The sequence below is a fragment of the Pollachius pollachius genome (genome assembly GCF_949987615.1).
Source record: "Pollachius pollachius genome assembly, chromosome: 9".
Taxonomy (NCBI): domain Eukaryota; kingdom Metazoa; phylum Chordata; class Actinopteri; order Gadiformes; family Gadidae; genus Pollachius; species Pollachius pollachius.
The window spans coordinates 11138643-11160567 of record NC_136942.1 but is presented as its reverse complement, the minus strand read 5'-3'; the positions used below and the strand labels follow the sequence as shown (position 1 = coordinate 11160567).

Below are 21925 nucleotides of genomic sequence, written 5' to 3'. Positions count from 1 at the left end.
AAGACCTCCGGTTCCACTTCCTGTCCTCCACTTTCTGCCCTCTACTTCCTGTATTACTTCCTGTCCTCTACATCCTGTACTACAGGAGGTCAGCCTATCTACTTCCTGTCCTTCAGGAGCCCAGGCTATCTACTTCCTGTTCCCTACTCCCTGTGGTCCCGGAGATCAGGCTCTATACTTCCTGTGCTCTACTTCCTGTCGGAGCTCAGCCATGGCTAACAACTCGTTCCGGGGGTCGAAGCGCGGCGGCCGTGCGGAGGCTAATCATAGCGCCCCGGAGTTCAGCGTCTCCGTGAAGGAGCTGCAGGCGCTGATGGAGCTGAAGGGGCCAGAAGGTGCCGCCCACATCCAGGAGGTCTATGGCGACGTGGGCGGGCTCTGCGCCAAGCTCAGGACCTCCCCCGTCAACGGTATGACCTCCGCTTTACTACACACCCAGGCCAAACACCCGGACCACTTCTTTATCGGGTTATCCTATCTACAGATGGTGATTTTTGGGCTAACCCCTGTTGGGGTTAGCCACGTTGATGGTGTGATGTTGGTAGTTACCACGGTGATGGTGTAATGATGTTGCTGACCATGGTGATGATGTGATGGTGTTGGTTACCAATGGTGATGGTGAGGTGTTGGTGGTAACCATGTTGATGGTGTGATGTTGGTGGTAACCAGGGTGATGGTGTGATGTTGGTGGTAACCATGGTGATGTTGTAACGGTGTTGGTAACCATGGGGATGGTGTTTGTAACTATGGTCTCCGTGGGGTTAGGAGATTTCACCAGGTGTGTTGCTGTTACAATCCGAGCTCCTCCCAGGGGGAGGGGCTTAGCTTCCCACCAATATGATTGATTGAGTTCTACTGCTGTACACATCCAATCAAATCAGGCCCCTAATCACCTAGATCCAACACCACCCACTGAGCACCACCTCAATGACAATCACTCCTTACCACCCAGTTAAAACCACCACAACTTTGGTGGTGCTCAGTAGTTGTGCAAGGATGATACTTCAACGCTGTCGTCATGAAAGATAATGACGTCACTCATGTTGTTAGTGCTGAGAGCTGATTGGCGGGGCGTGATGCTGACTCACCTGGGCCGAGCCATGGGGATGTGTTGACGATGTGTCCATGGGGAGGGTGGTGGAAGAGGACATGTCTGGACACGCCTCAGCACTCTGGTTATTTATAGTCTGAGGACAGCTCACTTCAATCTTCATTTTTCATTAAAACATCAACTGGATAGTCTTGTGCAGGGATGGGCAACTTTCATGATAAAGAGGGCCACATTTCTCATCTTAACCATCAGAGGGCCGCATGACTGCGCACTTCAAATAAACGTAAGCTGAGAGAAGCTACAAAATTTTGAATTTGGTAGGTATAATTTCCTGTATTCTGGTGCATTTTGGGGATGGCCATCACCTAAAAAATCGTCCAGATTCATAACCTATGTACGGTATGTTAATTGAACCAACATACATTAATTTCATGTTTTCCATGCTCAAACAGCCACATGAATGGTTAGTATTTGTATCAGTGCAAAGGGCTCACATACATCATCATTCAATGATGTCACAAAACTGAAAAACAGTGGCCCAACATTAAGTGCAACAACTCAATGAACTCAAACCCAACAAGCATGATATTCATTGCAGTTGTAGTAGTTGTAGTGGCGACTTAACTGGAAATCTTTCATGATTGATATCGTTTCTAAGCAAACTAGACACATGGGTTTGCCTTTGAATTCTATGAACAAATACTCTGCTTCTCATTTTTCTTGACCGAGTTTTCTGTAACTCGATAATAATAATAATTATGTGTAGCACATAATTATTTTTTAATTATGTGCGGGCCTGACTGAGTGAGGATGCGGGCCGTTTGCGGCCCACGGGCCGCCAGTTGCCCATCCCTGGTCTAGTAGTCAGAGTATCCCCTAACCCGTACCTGCTCCTTAATGTCCTGTTTCTGTACTGTCTAACCCCTACCTGCTCCTTAATGTCCTGTCTCTGTGCTGGCTAACGCCTACCTGCTCCGTAACGACCTGTCTCTACTGTCTAACCCCTACCTTCTCCTTAACGACCTTTCTCTGTACTGTCTAACCCCTACCTGCTCCTTAATGACCTGTCTCTGTACTGTTTAACCCCTACCTGCTGCTTAATGACCAGTCTCTCTACTGTCTAACCCCTACCCTCTCCTTAATGACCTGTCTCTGTACTGTCTAACCCCTACCTGCTCCTTAATGACCTGTCTCTGTACTGTCTAACCCCTACCTGCTCCTTAATGACCTGTCTCTGTACTGTCTAACCCCTACCCTCTCCTTCATGACCTGTCTCTGTACTGTCTAACCTCTCAACCTCATCTCCTTCCTCCTCTCCGTTCCTCTTCTAAGTTATTAGCTATAAGTTAGATGTTATAAGTTATTAGCTAGTTAGATGTTAAGCTATTAGCTAGTTAGATGTTATAAGTTAAGAGCTAGTCAGATCTTATAAGCTATTAGTTAGTTAGATGTTATAAGTTATGAGCTAGTTAGACATTCAGAAGCTGGAGCGGTTCTGAAGTCCTCATCTGTATCTGACTGGAGGCGGGCGGTGGGGGCACTGTCAGAGACGGTTAGCTTTGCTAGTGTTCATCCAGTGGGGGGAGCCGTCACTGTTAGCCCGCAGCTGGTTAGTAGTAGTGCTATCATGCCTATCCATGGTGAGTTACCATGGATACGGCAGTCCATGGTGCCGTTGCCATGGATGCAGAGGGACCATCCGCTATGGAAATATGCACGTGATGGAAGTATTCCGTGACACTTGCATAGCTCCTCCCAACATAAGTAACGTCACTGAAGCCATCGTTTACACCTCAGCACTGTCTCCCTGATCGCTGCCCTGAGTCCCTGATTGCCTCTTAAACCAAGCCACTAGAGCTAGGGCGCTAGGACACCTATGACAGTGGGTAACCTAGGGCGCTAGGAGACCTAGGGCGCTAGGAGACCTAGGGTGCTAGGACGCTAGGAGATTTGCTCCACCCGTTCAGCTCCTTGGTCCTGACCTCCTGTCTCCTGTCCTCGGTGCTCAGGGCTGGACGGGACTGCCGAGGACTTACAGCGACGGAGGGAGGAGTTCGGCCAGAATCACATCCCTCCCAAGAAGCCCAAGACCTTCCTGCACCTGGTGTGGGAGGCCCTGCAGGACGTCACCCTAATCATCCTGGAGGTGGCGGCCATCATCTCGCTGTCCCTGTCCCTCTACAACCCCCCCGACACCAGGAGGGAGAGTAAGACTCACACTCGACACGCTCAACCCCATGCTTATCATAGCAGAGCTAGCCAGCCTCATCAGTACAGCCCTAATCACAGCTCCAGTCTCAAGGAGCTTCAGACCCACGTTCTAAGACCCCCCTCACCATCCGTCCTCTAAAGGACTCAGAGGAGGACCGCCCAGACCCAGAGGGTAACCGCCCAGAGGATAACCTCCCAGACCCTGAGGAGTACCTCCCAGAGGAGGACCGCCCAGACCCAGAGGAGAACCTCCCAGACCCAGAGGAGTACCTCCGAGAGGAGAACCTCCCAGACCCAGAGGAGTACCTCCCAGAGGAGAACCTCCCAGACCCAGAGGAGAAATTCCCAGAGGAGAACCTCCCAGAGGAGAACCTCCCAGACCCAGAGGAGTAACTCCCAGAGGAGAACCTCCCAGACCCAGAGAAGAACCTCCCAGAGGAGTACCTCCCAGAGGAGAACCTCCCAGACCCAGAGGAGTACCTCCCAGAGGAGAACCTCCCAAACCCAGAGGGGAAACTCCCAGAGGAGAACCTTCCAGACCCAGAGGAGTAACTCCCAGAGGAGAACCTCCCAGACCCAGAGGAGTAACTCCCAGAGGAGAACCTCCCAGACCCAGAGGAGAACCTCCCAGACCCAGAGGAGTACCTCCCAGAGGAGAATCTCCCAGACCCAGAGGAGTACCTCCCAGAGGAGACCTTCCCAGACTCAGAAAGGGAGACCTTGACAGGGATGTCAGGAGGGTAATGGGGTTAGAACTGGATTATTAATGACTCTTCCAAGTCAATGCAGTTCCCACTATAATATTTTGTTTTTCAAGCTCAGTCTATTTTATATAGTTTATCTTATTAGAGCCATGTCAGGCAATTTGGAGGAACCAGCCAGAGTAAGCTGGATTTTGAAAGTATCCAACCAAAAAATCCAGGCCTCCTTCCAAAGCCCCTCCCCCAAAACACACGACTAGCTTGCTAGCTATAGCAGCAGGTTTGCCTAGCATGGTGGAAGACTCCAGCTCACCTTGGAGAGGTTTGCCTTCATGCCTTTTGCCGAACCTTTACCCTAAATGTGAACAAGTAGTTGTGCAAGGTTAAACACATTGTGACTGGAAACTACAATTTGTAGACAAAATAACTGGCAGCTAAATCGGAAAAACAATAAGAGAAATCAAGCCGGCCTCCTGACTGAAGTGTTTAATTTTTTCCTCCTCACTACATGTAATTATGCTACTTAGCTCTCCATGCTACTTAGCTCTCCTTGCTACGTCACCTGACGTCCCTAAGCCCTTCTGGCAGAGGGCTCCAGGCAGCGAGCCCTGGGGCAGATCCTTCTGTTCGTTAGACTCGGGCCCAATGGGATTACGGTCAGGGTGCGTGCAGGCGGGTAGGGAGGTTGACAGACAGGGGGGCCGTCCAATCATGGCATTCGGCCCAACGGATTGATGGACATGCTTCTTGCAGGTCTACAACAGCCACTGATTCCAGAGTCATTCTTCCTTATTTTTTGAGCATTTGATTCATTGATTGCTGTCGGGATGTGAAAAGTTGAACAAATATGTCAAAATGTTTCTTAAATAAGTTCCCTAACCTAGACTTTACTCTCTTTTTACGGTTATTTTATTAACCATACTTGGTTTAAGTTTTTCACATTCAAACGTCTACAATTAGTTCTGATCCAGTGAACCAGTCAGCTTATGGTCCAGTTTGAATCACTGCATCAGTCAGCTTATGGTTCAGTTTGAATCACTGCATCAGTTAGCTTATGGTTCAGTTTGAATCACTGCATCAGTCAGCTTATGGTTCAGTTTGAATCACTGCATCAGTCAGCTTATGGTTCAGTTTGAATCACTGCATCAGTTAGCTTATGGTTCAGTTTGAATCACTGCACCAGTTTGCTTATGGTTCAGTTTTTTGTCATTTATTACTGATTTTCTTAAAGGTTGTGTAAGGAACATTTGTTTATAAGTGCCAGTCAGATCTGTTCAAGCGTATAGAAGTTCGTATCCCAGAGGTGATCTTCGTCATCTCAACCATGTCACTCCCTCATCACCTAGTAACTTGTCTCCTCCTAATGGTTTTCCTGGAGACAACCTCATATCCCTTCTGTCTCTTTGGTCGGGGAATGAAACCGATGAGGAGAGATGGTTTATCATCACAGGGTTGAACGGTTTCTTGTTGTGGTGCCCCTCATTAGTGATGCTAATGAGGGTGTGAGAGATGGTAAGAGAGTGAGAGGGAGGGTGAGAGAGTAAGAGGGAAGGTGACAGAGTGAGAGGGAGGGTGAGAGAGTGAGAGGGAGGGTGAGAGAGTGAGAGGGAAGGTGAGAGAGTGAGAGGGAAGGTGAGAGTGAGAGGGAGGGTGAGAGTAAGAGAGAAAGGGTGTGATAGTGAGAGAGAGTGGGAGAGAGTGGGAGCCATGGTGAGAGTGAGAGAGAGGCTGGCTAGTAGTCGTTTCAGTCAGACCTGCAGCACCTCCAACAGGGAAGGAAGTGATCTAACTCTGAGGGTCGGGTGGTGTTCAGACTGGGAGGAAGTGATGTCACTCTGGGGTCGGGTGGTGTCCAGACTGGAAGGAAGTGATGTCACTCTGGGGTCAGGTGGTGTCCAGACTGGGAGGAAGTGATGTAACGCTGGGGTCGGGGGGTGTCCAGACTGTGGCCGAGCGGCAGGTGGGGTGGAGGACGAGGGCGAGGCGGAGGCAGGCTGGATCGAGGGCGCGGCCATCCTGCTGTCGGTGGTGTGCGTTGTCCTGGTGACGGCCTTCAACGACTGGTCCAAGGAGAAGCAGTTCCGCGGGCTGCAGAGCCGCATTGAGCAGGAGCAGAGGTTCTCTGTGGTGAGGGGGGGGCAGCTGGTCCTCGTCCTGGTGTCTGAGATCCTGGTGGGAGACGTGGCCCAGGTCAAGTATGGTGAGGACACCTTTCTCCTCTCCTCCTCTCCTCCTCTCCCCTCTCCTCTCTCTTCTCTCTCCTCTCTCCTCTCCTCTCTCTCCTCTCTTCTCTCCTCTCTCCTCCTCTCCTCTCCTCTTTCCTCCTCTCCTCTCTCTCCTCTCTCTTCTTTCCTATCCTGTACTCTCACCTTGTCTACTGTCAATTATTGGTTTCAAGTAAATGATGTTGATATTTATTTTATGTATATACTGTATATATACATATATATATGTCTACTGTATATCTATATCTATCTATCTATCTATAAATATATATATTAGTACTAAGTGGTGTGTTTGGGGTCCATGGGACCTGTTGTATATGTATATACTCAGTATACTGTATAGTAGTATTTAGTGATGTACTGTATATATATATATCTTGTGGTACTAAGTGATGGTCTGGGCTCCAGGGGACTTGCTGCCTGCGGACGGAGTGCTGATCCAGGGGAACGACCTGAAGGTGGACGAGAGCTCCCTCACCGGGGAGTCAGACCACGTCAAAAAGACCCTGGACAAAGACCCCATGCTCCTCTCTGGTACTCCCCCCTCCCCTCTCTCCTATCCTCTCTCGTATCCTCTCTCCTCTCTCCTCTCCTCTCTCCTCTCTCCTCTCAACTCTCTCCTCTCCTCTCCTCTCACCTCTCCTCTCCTCTCCTCTCCTCTCACGTCTCTCCTCTCTCCTCTCCTCTCCTCTCCGCTCACCTCTCTCCTCTCTCCTCTCCTCCTCTCTCCTCATGCTCCCTATGCTCCCTATCCAGGCACCCATGTGATGGAGGGCTCTGGGAAGATGCTGGTGACGGCCGTGGGGGTGAACTCTCAGACCGGCATCATCTTCACCCTGCTGGGCGCCGCGGACCAGGAGGAGGATGACGAGGAGGAGAAGGAGAAGAAGGAGAAGAAGAAGGAAGAGAAGAAGAAAGAGAGGGAGCGGAAAAAGAAAGAGAAGAAAGATAAATGTAGGCTGACTGTCTGCCTGTCTGTCTGTCTGTATGGCTCTCTGTCTGTCTCTCTCTGTCTGTTTCTGTCTGTCTGCCTGTCTTCTCTGTCTCTGTCTGTCTGTCTGGCTGTCTTCTCTGTCACTGTCTGTCGTCCTGTCTGTCTTTCTGTCTGTCTGTCTGCCTGCCTCCCTGTCTGTCTGTTGGGTGTTAACCCTGTCATATATTCTTCTTGTGTTTCCAGGTAAGAAAGAAGGAAAGGGGAAGAAAGGTGAGTCCGCCCACTATCTCTTACACTAGCATCATGACCTCCTCCTGCTCCTCCTCCTGTCACCCACCTCCTCCAACTCTTCCACCACCCCCCCTCCTCCTGCTCCTCCAACTCCTCCACCTCCTCCTGCTCCTCCTCCTGTCACCCACCTCCTCCTGCGCCTCCTCCTGTCACCCACCTCCTCCTGCTCCTCCAACTCCTCCCCTTCCTCCTGCTCCTCCTGTTACCCACCTCTTCTGTGTGTGTGTGTATGTGTGTGTGTGTGTGTGTGTGTGTGTGTGTGTGTGTGTGTGTGTGTGTGTGTGTGTGTGTGTGTGTGTGTGTGTGTGTGTGTGTGTGTGTGAAGAGTGAGGGCCAGTAATCCCTGACTAGGATCATAATCCCTGAACCAAACATCATCCCGTCTGAACAGCAGAGCTCCCTCTACTGGCTGCCTAGTAACGCTACCCTGCTACGGCTAGCCTGCTATGGCTATCCTGCTACGGCTACCCCTCTACTGGCTGCCTGCTAATGCTAGCCTGCTAATGCTAGCCTGCTACGACGAGCCTGATCCTCCTTTTTCCACACTTCCTCCTCCCTCCCCTCCTCCTCCTCACCTCCTTCTCCTCACCAACATAATGTGAATATGTCTCTATCCCAGTATATTAACAGACTCGTGAAGGTGTCTCTCTATAAACAGACCCTTAATGTGAAAGGTGTCTATATAAACAGACGCTTAATGTGAAAGGTGTCTCTTTATGAACAACTCCTAATGTTGAGTCTCACCTGGGCAGGTAAAGATGGCGTTGCCGTGGAGATGCAGCCTCTGAACGATGACGGAGAGAAGAAGAAACCAAACCTCCCAAAGAAGGAGAAATCTGTCCTGCAGGGGAAGCTAACCAAGCTAGCCGTCCAGATCGGCAAAGCAGGTACGCATGCTAATGTTAGCTAGTGTGAGAAGGTTGGGCTGGCCAGCTTGCGGCTAGAAAGCTTTTTACTAGCTTGTGTGTGGCTAGTTTGCTTGAGGCTAGCTTGTGTGTGGCTAGCTTGTGTGTGATTAGCATGTTTCTAGCTAGCGCATGGCTATCCAGCCTTGGGCAAGCTGGGTAACAAATTAGTTTAGATTTGATCTGTAGGGTCCCGCCCCCAAGAAGGCTGACGTCAGATTCACCATGGTGAGACCCAATTTAGCCTAGCCTAGCAGCAACATGTCTCCTCAGTGACATGTTGAGGGGGGGACCTTCAGAGGGACCATCATGTCTCTGAGGAGACATCAGATGGACCTTCATGTCTTTGAGGAGACATCATAGGAACCTGCATGTCTCTGAGGGGACAGTGTCATTGTGAGCCCCCCATGCCGGAGGTAAAAGTCAGTAGATGACAGCAGATGTCACATGATGAACCCAGCAGTCACATGGGTACAGCATCTCTCGTCAGACAGGAGACTGACAGGGAGCTTGTTGCTCCCGGCAACAAACTAATCCTGTATGGGAGCTGTGACAGGAGACGGGCCACCACACACCCACAGGCACACACGCAAGCATACACACTAGCCCACTCTCCTGCTCTCTATATATTATCCATTTTACATATATTGAGCTTTTACCTGGATTGTTGAGGAGAGCTTGGACCTCAAGTGTTTCCTGTTGGCCATGACTTTGTTCCTGCACCACCTCCCTCACCCAAACCTCCCTCACCTCCACCCCTCTGCCCCAGGTCTCTTCATGTCGGGGATCACGGTGGTCATCCTCATCACCCTCTTCGTGGTGGACACCTTCTGGGTGCAGGGTCTCCCCTGGGTGTCGGAGTGCGTCCCCGTCTACATCCAGTTCTTCGTCAAGTTCTTCATCATCGGGGTGACGGTGCTGGTGGTGGCGGTCCCCGAGGGTCTGCCCCTGGCCGTCACCATCTCCCTGGCATACTCCGTCAAGGTACCTCCCAGACCCTGATACTGGACTTGTTGAGTCCAAGACCAGTGCCTGTTGAGTCTGTGTCCAAAAAGGTCTGAGTCCATTCCAGGCCGAGTCCAAATGAGAGACAGAAAACAAACCTCCTCGAGACCACTTAGTTTCCTGTTTATCATGTTTGAGTGTAATGCTGCTAGGGAGACTTTAGTGTGTATTTTAAGATGATCATTTTGCACTGTTATTTGTAATGTGTAGTGTTACCACACTTTAGCTTCAGATTAGGCCATATTGCTTACTTTAAGTTCAGCCTTTTCACTCACAAGTCATGTAAAAATGAAGCAAAAAAAACGATGAGCAGCTGGATAAACTTCAGCTGCTTTTTTGTGGCAAACAATTGGTTACCAGGCGGCCAATGTCAATGCCCGTTTTATTTTGAATATATTAAACCTATGCCCGTTTCCTGAACAAGCTCGCTTAATCAAGTATTTTGTTTTGAAGGAGGAGTTACTTTACAAGGCAGCAATAAAAAAAAAAAAAAGTAACCCAAATAATATATTTTAATTTTTCGTGATCCGGTACCACATGAGCTGCGACTCGACTCCGGGCCCGACCCCCGACCCCAGGCTGGGGGCCGCTGGTCCAGCACACAGAGCGGCTGCAGTAAGGGCGCCCCACCAGAAGGGTTACTGTGACTCTGAAGTCTGTCCTCCTCTTCCTCAGAAAATGATGAAGGACAACAACCTGGTGCGCCACCTGGACGCGTGCGAGACCATGGGCAACGCCACGGCCATCTGCTCGGACAAGACGGGCACGCTCACCATGAACCGCATGACGGTGGTGCAGGCCTACCTGGGGGGACGCCACTACCGCAAGGTCCCGGAGCCAGACCTCGTCCCCGCCCGCCTCCTGGACCTCCTGCTCATGGGCATCGGGGTCAACTGCGCCTACACCACCAAGATCATGGTGAGCTACACCACCCACTGCACCACCCACTACACCACCAAGATCATAGTGAGCTGCACCACCCACTGCACCACCCACTACACCACCAAGATCATGGTGAGCTACACCACCCACTCCACCACCAACTACACCACCAAGATCATGGTGAGCTGCACCACCCACTGCACCACCCACTACACCACCAAGATCATGGTGAGCTACACCACCCACTGCACCACCCACTACACCACCAAGATCATGGTGACCTACACCACCCACTACACCACCCAGATCATGGTGAGCTACACCACCCACTACACCACCAAGATCATGGTGAGCTACACCACCCACTGCACCACCCACTAAACAACCAAGATCTTGGTGAGCTGCACCACTCACTGCACCACCCACTACACCACCAAGATAATGGTGAGCTACACCACCCACTGCACCACCCACTACACCACCAAGATCATGGTGACCTACACCACCCACTACACCACCCAGATCATGGTGAGCTACACCACCCACTACACCACCAAGATCATGGTGAGCTACACCACCCACTGCACCACCCACTAAACAACCAAGATCTTGGTGAGCTGCACCACTCACTGCACCACCCACTACACCACCAAGATAATGGTGAGCACCACCACCCAATGCACCACCCACTACACCACCAAGATCATGGTGAGCTACACCACCAAGTACACCACCAAGAACATGGGGAGCTCCACCACCCACTGCACCACCCACTACACCACCAAGATCATGGTGAGCTACACCACCAACTACACCACCAAGAACATGGTCAGCTCCACCACCAACTACACCACCAAGAACATGGGGAGCTCCACCACCCACTGCACCACCCACTACACCACCAAGATCATGGTGAGCTACACCACCAACTACACCACCAAGAACATGGTCAGCTCCACCACCAACTACACCACTAAGAACATGTTGAGCTCCACCACACACTGCACCACCCAAGATCATGGTGAGCTACACCTGCACCACCCACTACACCACCAAGATCATTGTGAGCTACACCACCCACTACACCACCAAGATCATGGTGAGCTACACCTGCACCACCCACTACACCACCAAGATCATTGTGAGCTACACCACCCACTACACCACCCACTACACCACCAAGATCATGGTGAGCTACACCACCCACTTCACCGCCCATTACACCACCTCGATCATGGTGAGTCCAGCTACACCTACACCACCCATTACACCACCCACTACACCATGTCAATCATGGTGAGTCCAGCTACACCTGCTCCACCCATTACACAACGTGTACAAATAACTGCAGAAAGTTCGCCTCCTGAACGACCACACCCAGGGTGGTGTAGCCGCGCCCTGAGGCTGACGGAGGTGGCTGTGTTTCAGGCCCCGGAGAAGGAGGGGGGGCTGCCCCGGCAGATCGGCAACAAGACGGAGTGCGCCCTGCTGGGCTTCAGCCTGGACCTGAAGCGGGACTACCAGGCGGTCCGCAACCTGATCCCCGAGGAGCGGCTCTTCAAGGTGTACACCTTCAACTCGGTGCGCAAGTCCATGAGCACCGTGCTGAAGAACGCCGACGGAGGCTACCAGATGTTCAGCAAGGGCGCCTCGGAGATCCTGCTCAAGAAGTAGGTCCTCCCCCTGATGGGGGGCAAGGGGGGGCACAGGGGTCAGAGGTCGAAGCATGGAGGGTCAGAGTGGGGGGATGTTGTCATGGAAGTAGTCATGTGCTGTAGTCTGCTCTTTTCTCTCTGGTCTGGTCAAGGATGGTCTTTTTATCTTGTCCTGGCCTAGGCTTGTCTAGTTTAGTTTAGGGTGATGGGGTCCTGGTGGGGTCTGTGCTCATGGTGTTCTGATGAGGTCCTGATGGTCTGATGTGGTCCTGGTGGTCTGATGTGGTCCTTGTTTGGTCTGATGTGGTCCTGGTTCTTGCTTGGTCTCACCTGGTCCTGGTCCAGTGCTTTGTTCCAATATCCATACTATCCGTACTTCCTATACGTAGTTTGAGTATGAAGGGCGTTCCAATTGAGATCGGGGTGAAAAGAAGTCTACTGAAAGGACACGGAGGGTGTACTGAAAACGGTCAGACCGCTGAGTGTGGATCGATGTACACTTTTCGTACTCAATGGCAGCCATTTTAGCTACGTAGCAGAAGAGGGCGGAGCCAGGATGAGCCAACGTCGGCGCATTTTCAACATAGCCTGCATTAATGGAGTCATTTTGTAGCTTTTTATAGCTTTTTATAGCTGCTAGGCGCAAGAGTTCCCCGTTCAAAGCGGGATGTTTATTACGGGAGATGAGCCACGGCGGCAGTAGCGATCGTAATATCCGGTTAGTGCACCACGGAGTACTCGGGTTGGAACAACAATGACATCTGAAAATCGGTGCCCTTAGTGCATGCGGATAGTGTAGTCATGGAAGTATGGATATCGGAACACAACACTGGTCCTGGTCTGGGGTGGTCTGATGTGGTCCTGGTCTGGGGGGTCTGATGTGGTCCTGGTCTGGGGGGTCTGATGTGGTCCTGGTCTGGGGGGTCTGATGTGGTCCTGGTCTGGGGGGTCTGATGTGGTCCTGGTCTGGGGGGTCTGATGTGGTCCTGGTCTGGGGGGTCTGATGTGGTCCTGGTCTGGGGGGTCTGATGTGGTCCTGGTCTGACGTGGTCCTGGTCTGATGTGGTCCTGGTCTGATGTGGTCCTGGTCTGACGTGGTCCTGGTCTGACGTGGTCCTGGTCTGACGTGGTCCTGGTCTGATGTGGTCCTGGTCCTGGTCTGATGTGGTCCTGGTCTGACGTGGTCCTGGTCTGACGTGGTCCTGGTCCTGGTCTGATGTGGTCCTGGTCCTGGTCTGGGGGGGTCTGATGTGGTCCTGGTCTTGGTCTGACGCGGTCCTGGTCCTGGTCTGGTGGGGTCTAATGTGGTCCTGGTCTGGGGGATCCAGGTGCTGTAAGATCCTGACGGCGAGTGGCGAGGCGAAGGCCTTCAAGGCACAGGACCGTGAGGAGGTGATGGAGCAGGTGGTGGAGCCCATGGCGTCGGAGGGCCTCCGCACTATCTGCCTGGCCTACCGTGACTTCCCCCAAGCCGACGGGGAGCCCGACTGGGACAACGAGGCAGACATCCTCTCCACGCTCACCTGCATCTGCGTGGTGGGCATCGAGGACCCCGTCAGACCCGAGGTACACAATAAAAGCCATCCTCGCATATCTTAGCCTATCATCTGGTTTACACAATAAAAGCCCTCCTCGCATGTCTTAGCCTAGCATCTGGTTTCCACAATAAAAGTGGTAGGCCCTAGTCTCCAGCCACATCCCCACCATGAAATAAAAGTCCTTCTTGCTGCACTTCATCTACCATCTGTTTACAAAATAAAAGTCCTCATTGTTGCAGTGTGTCTATCATCCGTTTTGACAAAATGAGAGTCCTCCTCACTTGTCCTCCAGATTGACATCTGGTTTGGCCAAAGTCCTCCGCTGACCTTGACCGGGTTTGACCTTTGACATCTGCCCTAGGTCCCGGACGCAATCAGGAAGTGTCAGCGTGCGGGCATCACTGTGCGCATGGTAACCGGGGACAACATCAACACTGCCCGCGCCATCGCCCTCAAGTGCGGCATCCTGAACCCCGGTGACGACTTCCTGTGCATGGAGGGGCGCGAGTTCAACCGCAGGATCCGCAACGAGCTGAACGAGGTACAAATACTCCCAACGAAGTACAAGTACCCTCCAACGCAGTACAAGTACCCTCGTAGTACAAGTACCCTCCAACACAGTACAAGTACCCTGCAACACAGTACAAATACCCTCCAACACAGTGCAAGTACCGTCTAACGCAGTACAATCACTCCAAACGCAGTACAAGTACCCTCCAACGCAGTACAAGTACACTCCATCGCAGAACAAGTACATTAAGTATGCAGTTCAAGTACCCTCCAACGCAGTACAAGTACTCTACAACGCAGTACAAGTAGCCTCCATGGCAGTACAAGTATCCTCCAACGCATTACAAGTATACCAACGCAGCACATGTACATTTAGTATGCAGTTCAAGTACCCTCCAACGCAGTACAATTACCCTCCAACAAAGTACAAGTACTCTCCAACGCAGTACAAATACTCAGCAACGCAAATACTCAGCAATGCAAATACTTGGATCAAGGCAAAAACAAAAGCATTAGCAGTAGCACTGCCACGTAACTCTCTCTCTCTCTCTCTCTCTCTCTCTCTCTCTCTCTCTCTCTCTCTCTCTCTCTCTCTCTCTCTCTCTCTCTCTCTCTCTCTCTCTCTCTCTCTCTCTCTCTCTCTCTCTCTCTCTCTCTCTCAGATAGAGCAGGAGCGTATCGATAAGGTTTGGCCCAAGCTGAGAGTCCTGGCTCGATCGTCTCCCACCGACAAACACACTCTGGTGAAAGGTTGGTCCCTCCTCTTCCCCTAGATAGATACATCTAGAAACACAGACACATCTAGAACCTAGAAACACAGATACATCTAGAACCTAGAAACACAGATACATCTAGAACCTAGAAACACAGATACATCTAGAACCTCGATACATCTTTAACCTAGATACAGACACATCTAGAACCTAGGTACACAGATACATCTAGAACCTAGAAACATCTAGAACCTAGATACAGAGATACATCTAGAACCTAGATATACAGATACATCTAGAAACCAGATAAATCTAGATTAGATTTATCATGGTGATGTCATCCTGCAGGCATCATCGACAGCACGGTGCTGGAGCAGCGCCAGGTAGTGGCGGTGACAGGGGACGGGACTAACGACGGCCCCGCCCTCAAGAAGGCTGACGTCGGGTTCGCCATGGTAAGACCTAGCCCAGCAGCCACTTGGACCTAGCCGAGCCTAGCAGCCACCTGGACCTAGCCGAGCCTAGCAGCCACCTGGACCTAGCCTAGCCTAGCAGCCACCTGGACCTAGCCTAGCCTAGCAGCCACCTGGACCTAGACTAGCCTAGCAGCCACCTGGACCTAGCCTAGCCTAGCAGCCACCTGGACCTAGACTAGCCTAGCAGCCACCTGGACCTAGCCTAGCCTAGCAGCCACCTGGACCTAGCCTAGCCTAGAAGCCACCTGGACCTAGCCTAGCCTAGCAGCCACCTGGACCTAGCCCAGCCTAGCAGCCACCTGGACCTAGCCTAGCTACTACCTGGTCCTAGGCTAACCTAGCAGCTAATGTAAAAGGTTAGGTTTACACGTTAACATGTTAGTTAAATAGTGTGGTAGCACACTAGCATGCCAGCATGTTAGCATTAGCATGGTAATTGTAAAGTGTGCACAGGATGTTCTTCTTGAGACAGGTGTGTCTCTTAAGGGACATCAGAGGGACCTGCATGTCTCTGAGGGGACACTCTCATTGTTACCCCCCCATGCCGGAGGTAAAATTCAGTAGTTGCCAGCAGATGTCTCATGATGAACCCTGCAGTCACATGGGAACAGCATCTTTCGTCAGACAGGAGACAGACAGGGAGCTTGTTGCTTCCGGCAACAAACTAACCCTCTAAGGAAGCTGTGACAGGAGACGGGCCTCCACACACACACAGAAACACCCACAAGCAAACAGACGCACACACACACAAACGCACACACACACGCACGTACACATGCAGACGCACGCACACAGACGCACATAAACACACAAACGCACCCAGAAGCGCTTACACACACATGCAAGCACACTGACTCCCCTTACAGGGTATAGCCGGTACTGACTCTGTCTCCCCCTACAGGGTATAGCGGTACCGACTCTGTCACCCCTGTCTCCCCCTACAGGGTATAGCCGGTACTGACGTGGCCAAGGAGGCATCGGACATCATCCTGACAGACGATAACTTCTCCAGCATTGTGAAGGCGGTGATGTGGGGGAGGAACGTCTACGACAGCATCTCCAAGTTCCTCCAGTTCCAGCTCACCGTCAACGTGGTGGCAGTCATCGTCGCCTTCACTGGAGCCTGCATCACACAGGTCTGCCTGTCTGCCTGTCTGTCTGTCTGTCTGTCGGTCCGTCCGTCTGTCTGTCTGTCTGTCTGTCTGTATGTTTGTCTGTCTGTCTCTCCTGCCTGTCCGTCTCTCCTTTCCGTCTGTCTCTACTGCCTGTCTGCCTCTCCTTTCCGTCTGTCTCTCCTGCCTGTCTGCCTCTCCTGTTCGTATGCCTAAGCCCTCCTCCCCCTTCTCCCCAGGACTCCCCCCTGAAGGCGGTGCAGATGCTGTGGGTGAACCTCATCATGGACACGCTGGCCTCGCTGGCCCTGGCCACGGAGCCACCCACCGAGGCCCTGCTGCTCAGGAAGCCCTACGGCCGAAACAAGCCCCTGATCTCTAGGACCATGATGAAGAACATCCTTGGCCACGGTGTCTACCAGCTCATCACCATCTTCACCCTGCTATTTGCAGGTACCACCCCCCCCCCCCAGGGGTTCTCCTCAGCAGCCTCTCCAGACCCGCCTGGAGAGGCTGGTTCTTCCTGCGAATGAATCACAAACAACCTTTCACTGTTTGGAGAAATTCAAACTTTCTAATGCTGGCATCAGAGGTCAAATGTAAAAAATAAAAATTGCCCTCTAGCAGGATACACACCTGTATCTGTAACAGGTAACACACCTGTATCTGCAACAGGTAACACACCTGTATCTATAACAGGTACCACACCTCTATCTGTAACAGGTAACACACCTGTATCTGTAACAGGTACCACACCTCTATCTGTAACAGGTAACACACCTGTATCTGTAACAGGTACCACACCTCTATCTGTAACAGGTAACACACCTGTATCTGTAACAGGCAACACACCTGTATCTGTAACAGGTAACACACCTGTATCTGTAACAGGTAACACACCTCTATCTGTAACAGGTAACACACCTCTATCTGTAACAGGTAACACACCTGTATCTGTAACAGGTACCACACCTCTATCTGTAACAGGTACCACACCTGTATCTGTAACAGGTAACACACCTGTATCTGTAACAGGTAACACACCTCCATCTGCAACAGGTAACACACCTCTATCTGTAACAGGTAACACACCTGTATCTGTAACAGGTAACACACCTGTATCTGTAACAGGTAACACACCTGTATCTGCAACAGGTAACACACCTCTATCTGTAACAGGTAACACACCTCTATCTGCAGCAGGTAATGTACCTTGTGCCACCTTGTCCTCTGCTCGTGTCCAGGTGAGAGGCTGCTGGACATCGACTGCGGCCGCAACGCCCCGCTCCACGCCCCTCCCTCGGAGCACTACACCATCGTCTTCAACACCTTCGTCCTCATGCAGCTCTTCAACGAGATCAACGCGAGGAAGATCCACGGCGAGAGGAACGTCTTCGACGGCGTGTTCAACAACCCCATCTTCTGCAGCATCGTCCTCAGCACTTTCGTCATCCAGGTAAACCCTCTGTTTAGAGCGTTACCTTCTTCATCCAGGTAAACCCTCTGTTTAGAGCGTTACCTTCTTCATCCAGGTAAACCCTCTGTTTAGAGCGTTACCTTCTTCATCCAGGTAAACCCTCTGTTTAGAGCGTTACCTTCTTCATCCAGGTGAACCCTCTGTTTAGAGCGTTACCTTCTTCATCCAGGTAAACCCTCTGTTTAGAGCGTTACCTTCTTCATCCAGGTAAACCCTCTGTTTAGAGCGTTACCTTCTTCATCCAGGTGATCCCTCTGTTTAGAGCACTACCTGAACCATGTTAAGGTTGATATTGGCTGTCAAACATCAGGTTAGGCTGATCTCCAACTATCGTTTGAATCAGACACTAGGTCTGTAGTGATCAGTAAATATGCTATGAATCAGACTAGTCTTTAGTGATCAGCAACTATGGTATGAGTCAGAAGCCTTAAGTGATCAGTAACTATGGTATAAATCAGACTCTAGCCTTTAGTGATCAGTAACTATGGTATAAATCAGACTCTAGCCTTTAGTGATCAGTAACTATGGTAGAAATCAGACTAGCCTTTAGTGATCAGTAACTATGGTAGAAATCAGACTCTAGCCTTTAGTGATCAGTAACTATGGTAGAAATCAGACTCTAGCCTTTAGTGATCAGTAACTATGGTAGAAATCAGACTCTAGCCTTTAGTGATCAGTAACTATTGTATGTTTCAGACTCTAGGTCTTTAGTGATCAGTAACTATGGTATGATTCAGACTCTAGGTCTTCAGTGATCAGTAACTATTGTATGTTTCAGACTCTAGGTCTTTAGTGATCAGTAACTATGGTATGATTCAGACTTTAGGTCTTTAGTGATCACTAACTATGGTATGTATGCGTTCCAGTTTGTTATCGTGCAGTTTGGGGGGAAGCCGTTCAGCTGTGTGAGTCTCAGCATGGAACAGTGGCTGTGGTGCGTCTTCCTGGGCTTCGGATCGCTGCTTTGGGGACAGGTGAGTGGTCGTTATATACTAGTTCAAATGACAGGTGAGTCAGTCGTTATATATTAGTTCAAATGACAGGTGAGTTAGTCATAAGTCTAGTTTAAATGACAGGGGAGTCGGTCATAAAGGCTACGATATAGTTAAAGCAAAATTGAAATGTCGTGTTCGCCGAGACTGGCTCCCAGCCGGTGTGTATTAACCAGCAGTGTTGTGATTGGTTCCAAGCCGGTGTGTATTAACCAGCAGTGTTTTGATTGGCTCCCAGCCGGTGTGTATTAACCAGCAGTGTTGTGTTTGGCTCCCACCTGGTGTGTATTAACCAGCAGTGTTGTGATTGGCTACCGGCCGGTGTGTATTAACCAGCAGTTTTGTGATTGGCTCCCAGCCGTCGTGTATTAAACGAGCAGTGTTGTGATTGGCTCCCAGCCGGTGTGTATTAACCAGCAGTGTTGTGATTGGTTCCCAGCCGGTGTGTATTAACCAGCAGTGTTGTGATTGGCTCCCAGCTGGTGTGTATTAACCAGCAGTGTTGTGATTGGCTCCCAGCTGGTGTGTATTAACCAGCAGTGTTGTGATTGGCTCCCAGCTGGTGTGTATTAACCAGCAGTGTTGTGATTGGCTCCCAGGTGGTGTCCACCATCCCCACCAGCCGTCTGAAGTTCCTGAAGACGGCTGGCCACGGCACGCAGCAGGAGGAGATCCCTGAGGACGAGCTGGACGAGATGGACGACCTGGATGAGATCGACCACGCCGAGATGGAGCTCCGCCGGGGCCAGGTGCTCTGGTGCCGCGGCCTCAACCGCATCCAGACCCAGGTGGGACATCTCTCTGGTCCCAGTATCCTCCTTGGTCATGGACTTCTCCCTGGTCCCGGTCTCATAGCTGGGCGGGGCTGGCTGGGGTTTAGTTCAGAGTTCTGGGTTCAAACCCAATTTGAGCCCAAAACTCAGAACTAAACCCCAGCCAGCCCCTCCCAGCTAGCGGGCATAAGAGGAGGTGTGTGAAGGTCTCTAGAAGGTCTAGGAGCTGTGTGAAGGGCGTGGAGGTCTGAAGGTCTCCAGCAGATCTAGGAGGCGTGTGAAGGTCTCAGGGCTGGTGTTTGCTCCTCCTCAGATCCGGGTGGTGAATGCCTTCCGGGACACCATGTCCCCGTACGAGGGCCTGGAGACGCCAGAGTCGCGGAGCTCCATCCACAACTTCATGACACACCCGGAGTTCCGCATCGAGGACTCGGAGCCCCACATCCCGCTCATCGACGATAACATGGGCGACGACGACGACGCCCCCACCAAGCGGAACTCCGTGGCCCCGCCCCATTCTCTTGCGTCACCCAATCAGAACAACAACGCCCTGGAGAGGATCCACCCACTGCACCTAGGAGCCGCGCCTCCTTCTTCCTCTTCAGGCCCCCCCTGCCCCGGGAGCCCCTTGCACAGTCTGGAGACCTCCCTCTGAGGAGCCAACTCCGCCCACATGAGGGCGGAGTCAGTGATGACAATGCTGAGCCGGCCAACAGGAACGCCCCCTCGACGTTTGGACTGTTCCCATTGGAGGACTCCAAACTGTGTTTGTTTTTACCCTTGTTGGGAGTTTGTTCTCGTGTGTTCTGTTTGAGCGTCAACTTTGATTGACTTAGGGCCCGGGGGGGACGGAGACAAGAACCAGGAAATGCTAAACCACCAAAGGGATTTACCGTAAAAGAACCAATTTGGGAAAAATGTCTAAAAAGGAATGTTGGAATTCTCACACAGGAACCCTTAAACAGAAATGTTTTATTTTCCTTTATTGTAATTGTTGTATTTATTTTAATTTATTTAATTTATTCACTGCTAGAGAAAAAGAAGGAAGACACAAATTGAAGTTGGAAACCAGATGTTCCGTAGGACGTTGAAAGAGTAAAGATCTGATCTTAGATCAGAACCACAATGGTCTACCTCCCTGGTCGCTCGTAGTTGGTAAAACATGAAACCTTCCTCATCCCTCCTCATCCTCTCAGTTCCTCGCCAGTGGTGACTCTCACCACCACCCGCTGTCGGCTCCATGGCGACGTGGTAACAATGGCGACTCCATTAAATATTCAATCATTTAAATAACGAAAGAGTCAGGTGACGTAATCAATGTTTGTGTTTGTAAAAGTAACAAGTGAAGTCTCTGGTTGGATGATCGAAACATTTGAATAAAGACTCACAAACATGTCGACCAGTATGGCTTACCTATACCTTTCTGTCACTTTGTGTTCAAGGTTTTTTTTAATGTTTAGATTCACTAGCCTAGACCTGCTAAACGTTATGATATCACGAGAACGGCAGAGAGCTAACGTGAGTCTGTTAGCGTTAGCAGTAGCTATAGGAACACTTTACACAGCAAGGTGAGATGTGATTGGCTGAACTGCTTTAGGCCAGCAGAACTGAGTCCTTGTTGTTGTAGATGAACCGGCCATCCTTACCAAAGGTCTTTCTTCATACCGTCTCTCATTTGTGGCAGATATCTGAAAGTGCTTCTTCAAGTTGTTGTAAAGAATTACCTTTCAAATTGAAATTTGATTCGTTATAACCTGAGATAGACTTAGTATAGTTTCACTCCTGAAGAGATTCCACTTATATGTCCTCATATCATAGATTCCCATATCATAGATCTTCCTCTGCTTAGCTGTTCTAGAAAGGCCATAATTAAATGCATTAGAAGGACATTTATAATGAGATACAATGCTTGTAACAATAGCTGGACTGCCTTTAATTCATCAACATTTTAAAGCATGGTTGTGGTGTTCATAGCAAGAGTACCTGTTACTTATCACTAACAACGTCATAGTTACAAACGCTGGGTTAGGACTATTGCCAAAGCAATTTAACTTGTTATAAATGCATGTTATAATGCAACAAGTGTCCTTGTAATGCATCAAATATGGTCTTCAAGTGTTAAAATAAGTAATTTTATTTTGTTTTTTACTATTTCACAATTTTGTAGGATAATGTGAGTTGTGCGAGCTAATATCGTTGATATTGTATGTTAATATCGTCAGTATGTGGTTGTTGCGATTTTTTTGAAATTTGTTGAGTTGTTTCAGATTTTTTGGGGAAAATAAAACTGATATTTAGATAACCTTAGCTAATTTTATTTGGTTTGATTCATTTGAGACGATATTAGAGTTTGATATTTCTCCATTTGCAAAGGCTGGTGTCCTATTCATTATTTATCATTAATTATTAATGATAACATTAATGCTTTACGAAACAAATGGTTTAATACGTAACATTTATAAATTTGTTTAAAT

At 50.3% G+C, this 21925-nt stretch overlaps 1 protein-coding gene across 2 annotated transcripts; it reads left to right on the top strand.

Moving 5' to 3' along the window:
- Window positions 1-211: 211 nt before the first annotated feature.
- On the top strand, window positions 212-20106 carry atp2b1b (ATPase plasma membrane Ca2+ transporting 1b; the record flags this gene model as incomplete). Of its 2 annotated transcripts, XM_079743889.1 has the most annotated exons (20): window positions 212-410; window positions 3061-3258; window positions 5906-6163; window positions 6597-6722; window positions 6945-7142; window positions 7366-7392; window positions 8166-8300; window positions 9088-9302; window positions 9999-10241; window positions 11634-11875; window positions 13189-13426; window positions 13760-13939; window positions 14571-14658; window positions 14970-15076; window positions 16042-16233; window positions 16449-16662; window positions 17454-17665; window positions 18553-18660; window positions 19278-19466; window positions 19765-20106. In XM_079743889.1, the coding sequence occupies 20 exons, from the start codon at window positions 212-214 to the stop codon at window positions 20104-20106; spliced, it is 3711 nt and encodes a 1236-aa protein (XP_079600015.1). The 2 variants fall into 2 exon arrangements, with proteins under 2 accessions (XP_079600015.1, XP_079600016.1); XM_079743890.1 differs by lacking the exon at window positions 7366-7392.
- Window positions 20107-21925: the final 1819 nt, after the last annotated feature.